At 39.5% G+C, this 13,894-nt stretch overlaps 1 protein-coding gene across 7 annotated transcripts in view; it reads left to right on the top strand.

Annotated features, from left to right (window-relative positions):
* The window catches only part of LOC132823387 (protein phosphatase 3 catalytic subunit alpha-like), a 430,022-nt gene that overhangs the window by 212,775 nt on the left and 203,353 nt on the right, over nucleotides 1-13,894 (top strand). For 6 of the 7 annotated variants that reach the window (XM_060837153.1, XM_060837149.1, XM_060837148.1 and 3 more), the window contains one exon: nucleotides 3,171-3,371. The exons of the other annotated variant lie outside the window; for it this stretch is intronic. In XM_060837153.1, the coding sequence (XP_060693136.1) occupies nucleotides 3,171-3,371 (201 nt within the window). The remainder of the gene's footprint in view (nucleotides 1-3,170; nucleotides 3,372-13,894) is intronic. 7 annotated transcript variants of the gene reach the window in all.

The following is a 13,894-nucleotide window of genomic DNA, read 5'->3' as shown; positions in this document are numbered from 1 at the left end:
GAATCCTTTCAAGTTTCACAACATCTTTCTGATAGGAAGGAGACCAGAATTGCACACAATATTCCAACAGTGGCCTAACCAATATCCTGTACAGCCACAACATGACCTCCCAACTCCTGTACTCAATACTCTGACCAATAAAGGAAAGCATATCAAATGCCTTCTTCACTACTCTATCTACCTGCGACTCCACTTTCAAGGAGCTATGAATCTGCACTCCAAGGTCTCTGTTCAGCAATACTCACCAGGATCTTACCATTAAGTGTATAAGTCCTGCAAAGATTTGCTTTCCCAACATGCAGCAATTACTTTATCTAAATTAAACTCCATCTGCCTCTTCTCAGCCTATTGGCCCATCTGATCAAGATCCTGTTGTAATCTGAGGTAGTCTTCTTCACTGTCCACTATACCTCCAATTTTGGTGTCATGTACAAACTTACTAACTATACCTCTTATACCCACATCCAAATCATTTATACAAAAAGTAGTGGAACCAGCACCGGTCCTTGTAACTCCCCACTGGTCGCAGGTCTCCAGTCTGAAAATCAACACTCCAGCACCACCCTCTGTCTTCTATCTTTGAGCAGTTCTGTATCCAAATGGCGAGTTCTCCCTGTATTCCATGAGATCTAACTTTGCTAACCAGTCTCCCTCGGGGAACCTTGTCGAAAGCCTTACTGAAGTCCATATAGATCCCATCTACTACACTGCCCTCATCAATCTTCTTTGTTAATTCTTCAAAAAACTCAATCAAGATGGTGAGACATGATTTCCCACGCACAGTCATGTTGACTATCCCTAATCAGTCCTTACCTTTCCAAATACATGTACATCTTGTCCCTCAGGATTCCCCATTTTGAAATGTGTGTATAGCTATGCTATACAATGATTGACAAATATTCAGGTGCAATTTCTTTGACATAATATATTTTAGCTATATTATCAAATAGAACTGCAAAACAATAACACTATGTTCCCAGCTGAGATTGAGCAAGATGGTAGGTGCATTAACGTAATCGACCCTTATTACAACCAGGAGTTGGTTGCATATTAGTTTTAACCTACACTGCAGAAACAAATTATCTGGACATTTAAAAATCTGGGCTATGTTTAATCATTATCAGAAAATATCTCTATTTATTGTAACCTACAAATCTAACAAATTGCAGAGAAAGTGCTACCTCGTTTGCTACTATGCAACTTAAAATATGTCCCTTTAAAAGCCCCAAAGCCACAAAACCTTGTTGACGAATACAACAGACAGAAGCCAAATGATTTGGTAAGGATATTATAATTGGAATACAATATTGACAGGGAATAAGCAGTCTTTCCCTAACTCCTGGTGTCAATCTGTCTCATAATAACAATCTCACTGCTTTGAAAAGCAACATTATGTTGCACAACCAAAAATTAGGCACCACTTGATTTTTCCAAAGTTGCAAAATTGTGCTGATAATTCAAACTATATAACAATCATGCTTCTGTTTCAGTTTATAATCCAAAAAAGAAAAAAATGTGGTATCTTACATTATGGTATTTCATTGTATCTGAATATTACATTAATTGGAAATTAAATCATTGGACCATTATATTACAAACATCCATTTTAGCAGAATCTGAAGAATCATTTTATTTCAGTCTAGATAATTGCTTTCCATACAGCCAAATAAATGCCAAACAAACTCTGAAATGCCATTATGTGTTGTCACAATAAATCATTTGTGGATTTTCCTGTAAAAGTTTGAAATCCACCCACAGTTGAAATCACGGGGAATTTTAGTTGAACTAAAATTAATTAAATTGTAATACACCTCAGTGTACAAAATGTTGCCACTTGTGGGGAGTCAGAAACAAGAGCCTATGAGTATATATTGGTGATCAAATAAATTTAGTACGGAATTTGGAATGTGGAACTCAGTACTGCAATAAATATTTGAGATGAATGCTAGAGGTGGAATTAAGAGGATGTTGCATCATCATGTGATGAAGGAATAAACGGCTATGCTGACAGTGTAGGATCACTAATATAGACCAAATAGATTGAATGACCTGTTTCTTACTGTACATTCTGTGTTATACTATGGTTGGCTAAGTTCATTTATGGGCAAAACATAAACAGTGCATACATATTTAGGTTGCTAAACACACTATGCTGTTTACTTTAGAAGGTGAAACCACAGTGTCTTTATGATTTTCACCAAAATTATTTTTCATATAAAGTTCTGAATTGGTACTATGCAGATTCTCAACCAAACCCTTCCTGAAAATTTGTTTGATCTTCCCAATGTCAGTAAATTATATATAACTTCATTGTACTGTACTGTTTAAATTGTCATTTTGGTGATTTATTTGACATTTTATGATAATTGTTGCTCTGCTGTTGTCCATTATAACCTTGCTTTAACATTTGAGAATTAACAAAATAAAAACATCAATGAACTGGCAGAGTAACATTTAACAGAGTTGTAAAACTTGCATAATGTAGTCAGTATGTAATACATCTTAGAAACACATAAAATCTGTTTCTTAAATTACTTTGTAAAATGTTAATATTTTATGTACTGAGGTATGTTTCAGCCAGACTCTACATTCCCCAGACAGAAAACTCCATGAAGCCCCTTTATCACTTCCACCATATACAATTGTAATGTGTCCTTATCTCCCTACATGGAGCAACGATGAGCCAGCCAACCAACAGGAAGCTCAAGCTGTTCGAAAAGCTTGATTTCCAGCCCAAGCTAGTGTACAGCTGATTCACCTATGCCATGTTTCTCTTATGCCAACCAGCTACTGTTTATTAAGAATTCCATATTTTTCTTCAATATTTTGATTTTTATAAAAATATACTTTTAATTGGTCATGAGAAGAAAATATGTTTCCCAGGAATGAGACTTCAGCTGAAAATATCCGATCCAGTGTACAAAAGGATGAATTGGGGAGGGGATGAAACCAATGATGTGTACCTCAAACAGCATGTTCATAGTGTCTGCACTGGGCGGAACTCTCCTCACTGACGAGGACAGACTGAGAAATGAACAGGGCGATTAGTCTTGTAGGAGGGGGGGACCTTGCAATGCAAAGTACACCGCACATATCATAATACTTATGTTTAGTTGGAAGCACACAATATGGGTTTGTTTGCCACCTATATTTCTCCTTTTATGTTACAGCTGTTCCTTTTCCACTAAGCCATCGACTGACCATGAAGGAAGTATTTGACTGTGATGGCAAGCCACGGGTTGATCTTTTAAAGGCTCATCTCACCAAGGAGGGACGAGTAGAAGAAATTGTAGCACTTCGAATTATTAATGAAGGAGCTTCCATTCTTCGCCAAGAAAAAACAATGCTGGATATAGAAGCTCCTGTGACAGGTAGAACTGTGTAAACTTGTTAGCATTTTGAAATTTAAAACAGATTTTAGGTGTGAATATAATATGAAATGAACTGTGATGTAGCAATGCTAAGTACATTCTAAATATAACCCACTTCAAAAGTTAACAAAAGATATTACGAATTTCCTCAAAGCTGTTCCTAACGTATCACTGGATCTTTGCTGAAAATAGAGCAGAAACTCCAAAGCCCAGAGTAAATAGAGTTTCTGCTGCATATCCAGCAATATCCTGGCAGTGGTACAGAAGCAGTGGAGAGAAATTCCTGACAATTTGAATGTAAACTATAACATGAATATTGTTCCTAAAAATTGAAAAAAGTTTGAAGAAAACTATTCACATCAGATGAGTTGATGCTAGATCATGTTTAAGCTTTGAGAGTTATATCACTGTGATATGTTGGCTGTTAACAGATATCTAACTGCAAGAGTTTCCAAGAAAACTACAAATGCATAAATATAACATCCAAGAATTATGGATTAGGTAAAGAGATGCCTTGTGAAACAAAACTATTGGCCAAATGATGGAGCTAAGGATTATGTTTTGGAGCTATTTATTCATTTTATACCTGATCATAGGTGAATTTTGTACCTGATCTTGCGTACAGGTCCCCTAATAATAACCAATATTCTTAAGGCATATGTAGATAGTGAAATGAACAGTCCTTGACTTTAGCACTGCCTCAGTCCAAGTCAGCTATCAACGATGACAGTATCTCGAATACGTCCCTTTTTTCTTCTTTTTTTCACTGTTGTTTCTCCTTTTTTTTAAAATCCCCACACTACTGCCTAACTGCGGTAGTGCTTATTTTTTCCCCAGCGCCCACTTCCCTTTTTTGTCTTTTTTTACAGAACCCCTGACATTCCTTTTTTTCTTTTTTTTGAACAGAACCCCTGACAGTCTTGTTCTTCTGTTTCTTCTTTATTTTCTTTCTTTTTGTTTAACCCCCACACGACTACCTAACTGCGGTAGTGTTTACTTTTTCCCCAGCACCCATGTTGTGTGTATAAGTGAACACTTCCTTTTTTTCTTTTTTTTCTTTATTTTTTTCCTCAGCACCCATGTTGTGAGTGTGCAGGTGAACACTTCCCTTTTTATTTCAAGAGGAGAGTCCTTCCCACACTGGTCCAGCTCCCTCAGAGCCAGCTCTCAGAGTGAACAGAACCTCTGATGTTCCTATTTTTCTTTTTTTTTCATTTTTTTTCTTTTTTTTTAAAGTGCCAAGATCTCTGACACTCCTTTTTTTTACCCCCACATTACCGCCTAACTGCGGTAGTGCTTATTTTTTCCCCCAGCACCCATGGTGTGTGTGTGCAGGTGAACACTTCCCTTTTTTTCTTTTTTCAGAGTCAGTCTCAAGAATGAAGAGACTCTTTGAATCTCCTGTTTATTTTAGTTTTTTTCTTTTTTTTCCCCACACTACCGCCTAACTGTGGTAGTGCTTATTTTTCCCCTGCACCCATGTTGTGTGTATGCAGGTGTGAGACACAGTGAAAACACTTCCCTTTTTGTTAAATTAACCCCCACACTCCCGCCGGTGGTGCTTATTTTTTTTCCCCAGCACCCATGGTGTGTGTGTGTGTGCAGGTGTGAGACACATTGAAAGACACAAAGTGTACAAATCTTTATTCAATTTCCACCACCAGGAAAAATAGGAAAACACCCGAGTGGCCAGTGACAAGCAGTGCCCTTCACATCAAAGGGCAATGCTGTGTGATCAAAACAGTGAAGGGGAGGGCAGGGACTAAATCAAAATAGAGTTGGAGGGGGAACACTTCCCTTTTTATCTGGCAGCCAGTGCTCCCTGGTTGGACCAGATGAACAATCCCAATCAGGGAACTCATATCCTGTGAGGTCCAGCTGGCTGACCTCATTACAACCACTACAGTGATTCTTGATAAGCAAGGAGTTGAAAGGTTATCAGCAGTAGGTGGGAAAGTGGAGTATTGAGATTGGCGATGATCTTACTGAATAGTGGAGCTGATTTGTGGCATGACCTGTGCCAGCTCCTAACTTGAATTGTCATGTATTTTATTTATCAGTTTTTTTTTACTTTTATATTATTTTCAAATAAGGTATTTATATTTCTTTCTAAGGACAATGTAGTTGAAATGATTTATTGAAATAAAATCCATGTGTTGTGTGTAGCTGAAAGAACGTACAACTTTGGCATCAGGAAGGATTTCAGCAATAAAATAATTACCAACACCTCTATTTCTTATTGATGTTTATTGATGAATGACTATAAGCCAAGGTACTGAAAGAACTCCATTGCTGTTTCTTGAATAGCCTCATAGGATCTTTTATATAAAAGGGCAATTGGGGCCTTGGTTAACACCTCATTCAAACGACAGACATTGGCCAGAGAAAGGCAGGATATCTGAACAGGAGGTGAAATCTCATATAAGTACAGTATTAATATGATTGGCTAATCTCATTTGAGTCAGGTGAAAGTGATATTAATCACAACAGTAACAATTTGAGCAGTTTTGACCTGCGAGGGGGTGAGGAGTAAGTGCAAGTACATTTTTCTAAGTATGCAGAAAACCTCATACAAGCAACCAATCAAATTTAAATATTCAACAGCATATTGACTGCAGCTTTAACTTGTACGTATTTTAATCAACCTGCTCAGACATGCTGTGACACTCCCCGGGAGAGGCGGGACTTGACTTTGGATCTCCTGGCTCAAAGGTAGGGACACCTTCACTGCACCACAAGACTCCAACTTTCACCCTGTCTTCTGGCTTTAACTAGTAGCATAAGGGTTTCTCTGACTATCTACATTTAACTCATCAGGTACAACTAGGAGAAAGTGTTGTTATGGTTAATGAGATTGAGTAATTGGTAGGCTGAAAGCTATGGTGGCTACTTCTTTACCCAAACATTGTGCTTTTGCTCACAGGACATGTTCTTTTAAAATTCTAGAGGAATTTTCTAAAACTTGAGTTTATTTCTGCTACCTTGGACTTTATTTTGCCTTTGATCTGTACTTCTTAGCTGTTCATCCTTCTCAAAAGCTTCTGATTAGCCTTCAGCAATAAGACCAGGAGAAGGAACTAATCCAGTAGGTGCAGCACTTTCACTCTGCAGGACAGAGGGACAAACACACCTCTTGCTCTCAACAGGTGATACATCATGGAGCAGATTGGAAGAGTGTCAGCTTTCTCGGCATGACTAACACCAATTGTTCAGACATCCAGTCTTTAATGCAGATCATTGATGACACCTGGAGCTTTCTGGGCAATCAGCCCCTTTAAAGTGATCTACATTCTGGATGCATTGCCAGTAGCTATCTCAATTAGCACAATATGAAATTTCTTTTTCACAGGGAGACGGATGGTGATATCCCTTAGACTCCCCAGTCTAATATACATAAGTATATGCCTCAAATCACAGATGTATTGTTTGTCTACTGTCAACACTAGTCAATATGCTTCTGATGAGGGCAGACAAAATGAGAAATTCCTCAGATTTGCTAGTGATTGGATTCCCACCAGTGCAGGGAGTCATAGATTATGGTCAAGATCACCTCCACTGCGCCAGTGCAACCTTTGACCATCTGAGGAACAGAGTGTTAAATGAAAAAGACCTCAGACTCTGCACCAAACTCATTGCCTGCAGGGCAGTAATGTTAGCTGCCTGACTGTATACATCAGAGATGTGGACAATATGCATCAGACATCTCAAATATTAAGAAATGTATCAGCACCGATGCCTCCATAAGTCCTGCAAATTCAGTGACAGGTTCAACACACCAATATCAGTGTCCTCTCTCAGAAGTTCTTTCACACACATGCTCAAATTCCAGTTTCTTCGTCAGTTTCTCAAAACTGAGGATAATGTTTTTCCACCCTGGAGTTTGGAGTCATGAAGTTACAAAATAGTTCAATACTGGATCTACACACCTTGCTACAGATGGGGCAGATGGTGTTTGAGGAGGTGGGTGTATCAGATTTTCAGATGTTTGTACACTCCTTCCACATTTTGAACTTGACTTCCACACGCACCTATTTGAGATACTTAAGATGGTTGACTCTTTTGTAGATACTTCTTCTCCAGTTTTCAATCTTTCTAGAGATCTCCATGAGTCAGTGGAAATACTGCATGTTTTCACGAAGGCTTAAAAGATGTCCTTAAATCATTTTCTCTGCCCTGCTGAGAAGCATTTACCATGACAGAGCTCAGAATAGAGAGCTTGTTTTGGAAGTCTGTGTCAGGCATGTGGATGCATGACCTGCCCAGCATGACTCATTGACGGTAACCACTGCCTCAAAGCTGGAGATGGTGGCCTGTGAGAAGACCATTGCATTCCCATCCTCAATGGTGGAAGACCCCAAGACATTAGTGCAAATGATGAGGCTGGAGCATTAACAACAATCAACAGCAAGAATGGGTGATCTATCTTGGTCTCCTCAGCATCACAGATACCAAACTTCATCCAATTTGATTTACTCTGCATGATATTTAGAAAAAGCTGAAGGCTTTAGAAGCCCTGATAACATTACACCAATAATACTAAAGACTTATATTGAATGACGGGACAGTGTTTAGGTCCCATGTGACAATTCTAATTCATATGTTCATATGTGCCAGCTCATTAAAAACATCATTAATCAAGCCAACTTGAAATTGGGGCAATTTAAAATGTGGACTAACTGTATTCCTTTTCTTACTACTTCACCATATTGTTATCCTGGTTCTTTCTGCAGAATCTGAAACAGGCTGTTATGCCCCGCTGATTCCTGATGAAGGGCTTTTGTCCAAAACGTCGATTTTCCTGCTCCTCGGATGCTGCCTGACCTGCTGTGCCTTTCTAGCACCACTCTAATCTTGACTCTAATCTCCAGCATCTGTAGTACCCACTTCTGCCTGTTATGCCCCTACTTTGACTACTCAGATGTGCAAGGCCAATGACCTTTGGAATTTAGAGCTTATGAGACCCCTGACAAAGACTGTCCCACTGTGGGGCTCTGATTGACTGTCAATTGAGAAGGTTGAGGAACGAGGGAAAGAGCTGAAGCACTTTGAGCAGGGTTTCCAATTCCATTTTCTCTTTGTACATTTTCCCTTTCCAGGTCCACCCAGACCACCATGCTTATTTAAGATTTGGACACTTGAAATTCGAACAGATGCTGAAGAGAGAGGCGTTCCGACATCAATAATTAAGCTGCTGGACTGAGTATGCAGGCTGTTGCACTCCATTATTGGCTGCATCTGATGCTTCATGCAGGTGTCATAGAATGGACATCTGCATTAATGCCTGATGAATCTCAGAGTGAACTCAGTCTGTTCCAATCTCATTGCAATGATGCACAGTTTTTTTCTGGAAATGCAGATAGAACCTCACAAAGTTTCTGCTTCTGGATAGTACTGATTGTTAATAATCTTTGCGGCTCAGCCTTTGTGTGGAGAAGAGCAGAGCCTGGAGTCCCTCTGTCTAAACCAGCTCCTGCTCACTTGTGTGTGACTCACCAACACATATGCTTCTCGTGGGATGTACAGCAAGTTGTATGTTTCTGAGCTGATGGAGGTTGAATTTGAGTCTTGTGACACTGCTTCCTCAGAGTACACAACCTCCTCAGAGAGTAGTCATTGACCTCTTGAATCAGTATCTGCCTGATGCTTGAAACAAATATTGGAGATTAATTAGACGTGAATTAAAACTGACAAGGTGAAAGGATTCAGAGTTATCAATGTGCAGATCATCATCGTTCAGTAACTGCTGACATCAGGTCAACATGAATGTGTGTTGTATTCTATGTGAATGTTTGATGATATATTCTGTATCTTCACTTCTGTTATGGGCCTGGCCAGAACCCCTCCATCCCCACCACCAAAACATTTCAAGAAAGTAGCCCAGACCCTAACTTTGCTAGTTGTTAAAGCAGGTGTCAAGTGGATATTCCAAGAGGGTTGCAGCTGGCCCGAAGCCAAAATGTATTTGCAAGATTATTGAATGATGCACAAACAAAATAGAACAGAATAATTTAACCTATCTGAAAATCCAGTATATTATCCCAATTTAATGATGCTGTTCCAAATTCCTGCAACAATTTCCATAAGCATCCCTTGGCAAAGAAGTTAAAATCAAGCACAGAATCTTACAGGAGAGAGAGGGGGAGAGAGAGAGAGAGAGAGAGAGAGAGAGAAAGAGAGAAAGAGATGACCGAGGGACTCAGCATGGAACACCTTCTTCCGTGTAGGTGTTTCTTGAACTAGCAACCTCAAACTGACTGACTGCTTTCAGTCAGTGAGCAGCCAGAGTGCTAATAAAACCGAGCAAAACCAAAGATAAGCTGAGTTGGGAGAACCGACCATTCTCCTTTCAATATGCAAGATTTTTTAAAGCTTGAAAGCCTTTTAGCTTGAGAGCAGTATCTGTCAGCAATAATCGAATTGGCCCTAAAACCCTTCAGACCTAACCTTTTCAGAATCATTGCTTTTACGACCTCTCTGGAAAAAGAATGCCAAGAACAGCATAACCTTGTCAAAGGAGCAATATCATCACACCTTCAATGATGTTGCAATCTAACATCCTGCTGATCTCTCATGCGTTACTCTTCCACATTGGCTAGGCTTTTACTGGTGGGAAATGGAATATATTGAGAGGACACAATGACAGCATTTGTGGAACATAAATGTTTGGGACGGGAATGAGAAAGCACTAACATAGGTATGAATCATGAAAGGTGAGTCTAAGCAATATAAGTTGAGATGGCAATGGGTAAACATGCCTCACAAAAATGGTGTAGATGTTTTTGTCCATGGACCACTGTGCGGGCGAAAACTGGGAATGCCAGGGTGAGGGTGGCTGGTACACACATGTGGAAGGCCACTCACCTTTGCTGCTCTGATGAGGTAATCTTTTGTGGCATTGTATGCATGATCACAAAATCACTTGCTGCTGCTCACCTCCTCAGTGACTTCCAGCTATCCCTGCTTTCTTTCAAAGGCACGCATCTTCTTCCAATCTTTCTTGTGACTCTCGTAGCCTGCAGTATGATTTCCAGCAATGACTTAGACAGCACAATGGGCTAAGAGTATTGATAGTGGTGCAGTAGTGACATAATGGAGAACAAGAAGACTGCATCATAGAGTTGCTACTTTTCTCCTGACGTTTGGAGAATGGATCTACTTTGTCCCTTCTGGCTAGGGTCCCTTGAAAGTCTAAGACTTGAACATGGTTTACGGTTATGCATGCCTCCTGTGGCGGGGGGTACCTGCATGTGAGATGCTAATGACATGATTGAGTTAAAAATTCATCGCTAAATCTGTCCACTTATTTTTGTGGTCTTGTTCCATGATTGACCATTGCTAACTCTGTGCAAGTCCAAAATTGCTTCTTTTGGTAACCCAATAACCCTGACCATTGATGGAAATCGTTTGTGACATCTGAATGCAATTGCAGACTCATATAAGCATATAAACAGAATGCATGCTTAAAACTGTGATTGAGGTGAAAGGGGAAAGAAGAGAAATTGGTTAATGATTCCAATTCACCAGTCTATAAATTACAACCAAAAATGATGTCTATTTCTAAACGTTTGCTTGGCAAATGTTAGGATTATTTAGATAACTTGCATAAGTCAATTCACACGCTAAGCATGTGTCTGTTGAGATTTCAGAGAACAAGTATTGTTAAAACAGATGGCATTAATCTGGCAGAAGAGAGTACTAACAATTGCTGAATAAATTTGTTTACGTTGTTGGAATAACCAGAAATATTGCTATTGTTATCAACAATTTAACATACAGTTGAATTTAAATGGCATTGGTTGAAAAATAATAGCACTCCAGTTCCCACTCTATCCCTCATAATCTATTTCTTCCTGAGGATGTTTTGCAGGTTCAGCCCCCTGATGTCTGCTGCTCATTTCTTCAATCTAGCTGCAATTCTTGTCACTCTGATTGCCAGTTTCTTAAGGCAGTGCCACAACCCCTTTAACAGCAGCAGTTTTCATATTCTGAACTCTGCTTCACCCTCACATTTTTCCAATTAATTTAATTGTCAGAAAATGTTGCAGAGTTATGTCAGTTTTAGATTATGTGTACAAATGGATGAGGCCATGCAAAATTGGGAAATTACTGATTCTTTTTTGGTTCACTGTGACTGAGACATATTTACAAGCAAGAAATGTCTGGTTACTTATTCAGTTTGAATAAAATAACATATTAATATTTTTCTACATTTGGAAATGCTGACTGGACATTCTCTCAGGACTATCCATTCTGAGAGAAATAAACATTACTTTATTGGAGATGTAAAAGAAATACTAGATGGAACTTTATGCCCCTTCCCGGGGAACCATTTGGGAGGCAGAGCCTATCTTCTGATGTATGTTCCTTGAGGATTGGAGAAGGAGGAAATGCTGGTGATCCTGATGAGGGGATGGTTTTGGGCAGTGGGTTGTGAGTGGGTTTTGGAGGAGGGGGGGAATCCTCTTTTACAGACCTTCTGGAGGTCAACCTGTCATTGGTATGACCTTCCTCTTTGTGTTACTTAGTGGACCACCTCATGCAGGCTCTCCAATCTCCCTCACTAGATCCTCCCAGCCCACTTCCAGGAGAATTCCTCTACTTCACCATATGGTTGATTAGTAGCACCAAGAGATGAAGTTTCCTCTCAGATAAGGGCAGAAGTAGTTTTGCTCTGATCCATGGAGGCTGGCTCACCACTGACTTGTGCAATCCTCATCTTTACACATAATTCTACCTGATGTAATCCCTATTTAAAACCACCATACTTCTGGAAACGCTGTGATAGCAGAACAGGACTTCCTTTAGTTGTCCAGTTATGAATCACAGGCTCCAGGTAACTTCAACATGATAAATCTTTTTTTTAAATTAATGTACATAAATTTTTCCATGTATTTGGTTCTTGAGTGCATGTGATATAAATGTTTAAGGAGATTTTTTGATATGTTTTATATTACTTTTTATGATTCTTTCACTTCCAGCTTATATTGTTGAAGCCTACTCCTTAATGGGTTTTCTGAAGAGCATACAGTGATGAATTACTGCAAAGAAACTGGTTGACTATCTGTGACTATGAAGGGCTGAGATTTATGACCAGTAACTCAGTTATGTATGTATTAATCCCAGGAGTGCCCTCTGGTGGAGATGAATTATTGTTGTACACGGTGCCAGTAATCTCTGGTAACTCTGAAAATAGCTAGAGCAACAGTGGGAGCATTCAGAAGATATTTTTATTTCAATGTGAACAGTGTAAAATTCTAGGACAAAATGTGCAGTTGCTGTTTGTGTTCAGCAACATGCAGCAATCCAGACAATCAGTTTTACATGGATCTGAAATTAAGTACATTCTCAAAATTTCAGTTTGAAAATATTATGCCCCTGCTGAATTTAAAAGTCTCAGTTGCCACCTGCTCTATTTCTTGGTTCCTTAGCAGCCCACACATGTGCTGAACCTTCATCCTTATTACTAAAGAATTGATGTTGAACTGCTGTTTCACTGAAGAATTATTTATACTGTGCTAATTATGCTTCTGCTGTTGTCTCTCTCAAGATTTGGCTCTCCATATTCTGCAGTGATAAACCATGGCTCACTATTAGAATAAAGTGTACAATTAATATGATACTTTACAGATGACCTGTCCAATCTTTCGATGAACGGTTTTGTAGAGTCTCCATCATATTTTGTTAGGGGTTTTCCTGGAGTGAGCTTCCAACTGTTGGGCTCCTTGTCTGAATGTTCAGTTCAAATTTGGCTTCTCCTTTCCCTCTTTCCATCTGGATTTCCCTACATGGTTTACTAGAAAGTAAATATTCCAGTTCATACTTGTCATTTAAACTGAGGTGGTGTGCCATTCTGGTGAAGTTTTCTGTCCACTGGGGAATCAGAATGCTGCAGCAAATAAGGCAATATATATTTATATTTACAGCTTTCTTATTTACTGTGTCACAAATGATACAGTAGTGATATAATTAACACCACCTAAGCAAATCCTCTTGTGATTCCAGTAAGCCATCACCTTCTGTCTCTTACTATTTCTACACATAATGCGACACTTGGGGCTTCAGTCAAGCTAAAAGCAAGCTATTGCTATTCTTCTGATAAATGAGATGCTCTTGACTAACATCCTTTGGGCATTAGAGCGCATAAGAGTTTACAAAGGAGATCACGCTGCCATTTGTGCAGGAACAAAGTAGGTTACTGGTGAAGGAGGCGGCATGTGAAGCTTTGTCTGAGAGGAATGGGGTAAATGGGTAACGCGGTGGGAAGCCTTCCTAAAATTCCCATTTCAAAGTACCTACTAAGCATCCTCACTTTTGGGACTCACCTGCACTTCTCTAACAGGAGAGTACTTTGCTGTGTGATGGTGAGGCAATGAGCATCTGCGGTAAGACATTTGTCCATCCTTGTGTCAAGTGGCAGGCGGATGTGCAGGCCATTGGTCAGGTTCGGCATGCATGTACCTGAACCTTCATGCGAATGGTCACACTTTCTGTGGATGTCATAGGGGGTGCCTGGGATATTGTGG

The sequence above is a fragment of the Hemiscyllium ocellatum genome, chromosome 16 (genome assembly GCF_020745735.1).
Source record: "Hemiscyllium ocellatum isolate sHemOce1 chromosome 16, sHemOce1.pat.X.cur, whole genome shotgun sequence".
NCBI classification, from domain to species: Eukaryota; Metazoa; Chordata; class Chondrichthyes; order Orectolobiformes; family Hemiscylliidae; genus Hemiscyllium; species Hemiscyllium ocellatum.
This window is presented reverse-complemented; position numbering and strand designations above follow the sequence as displayed.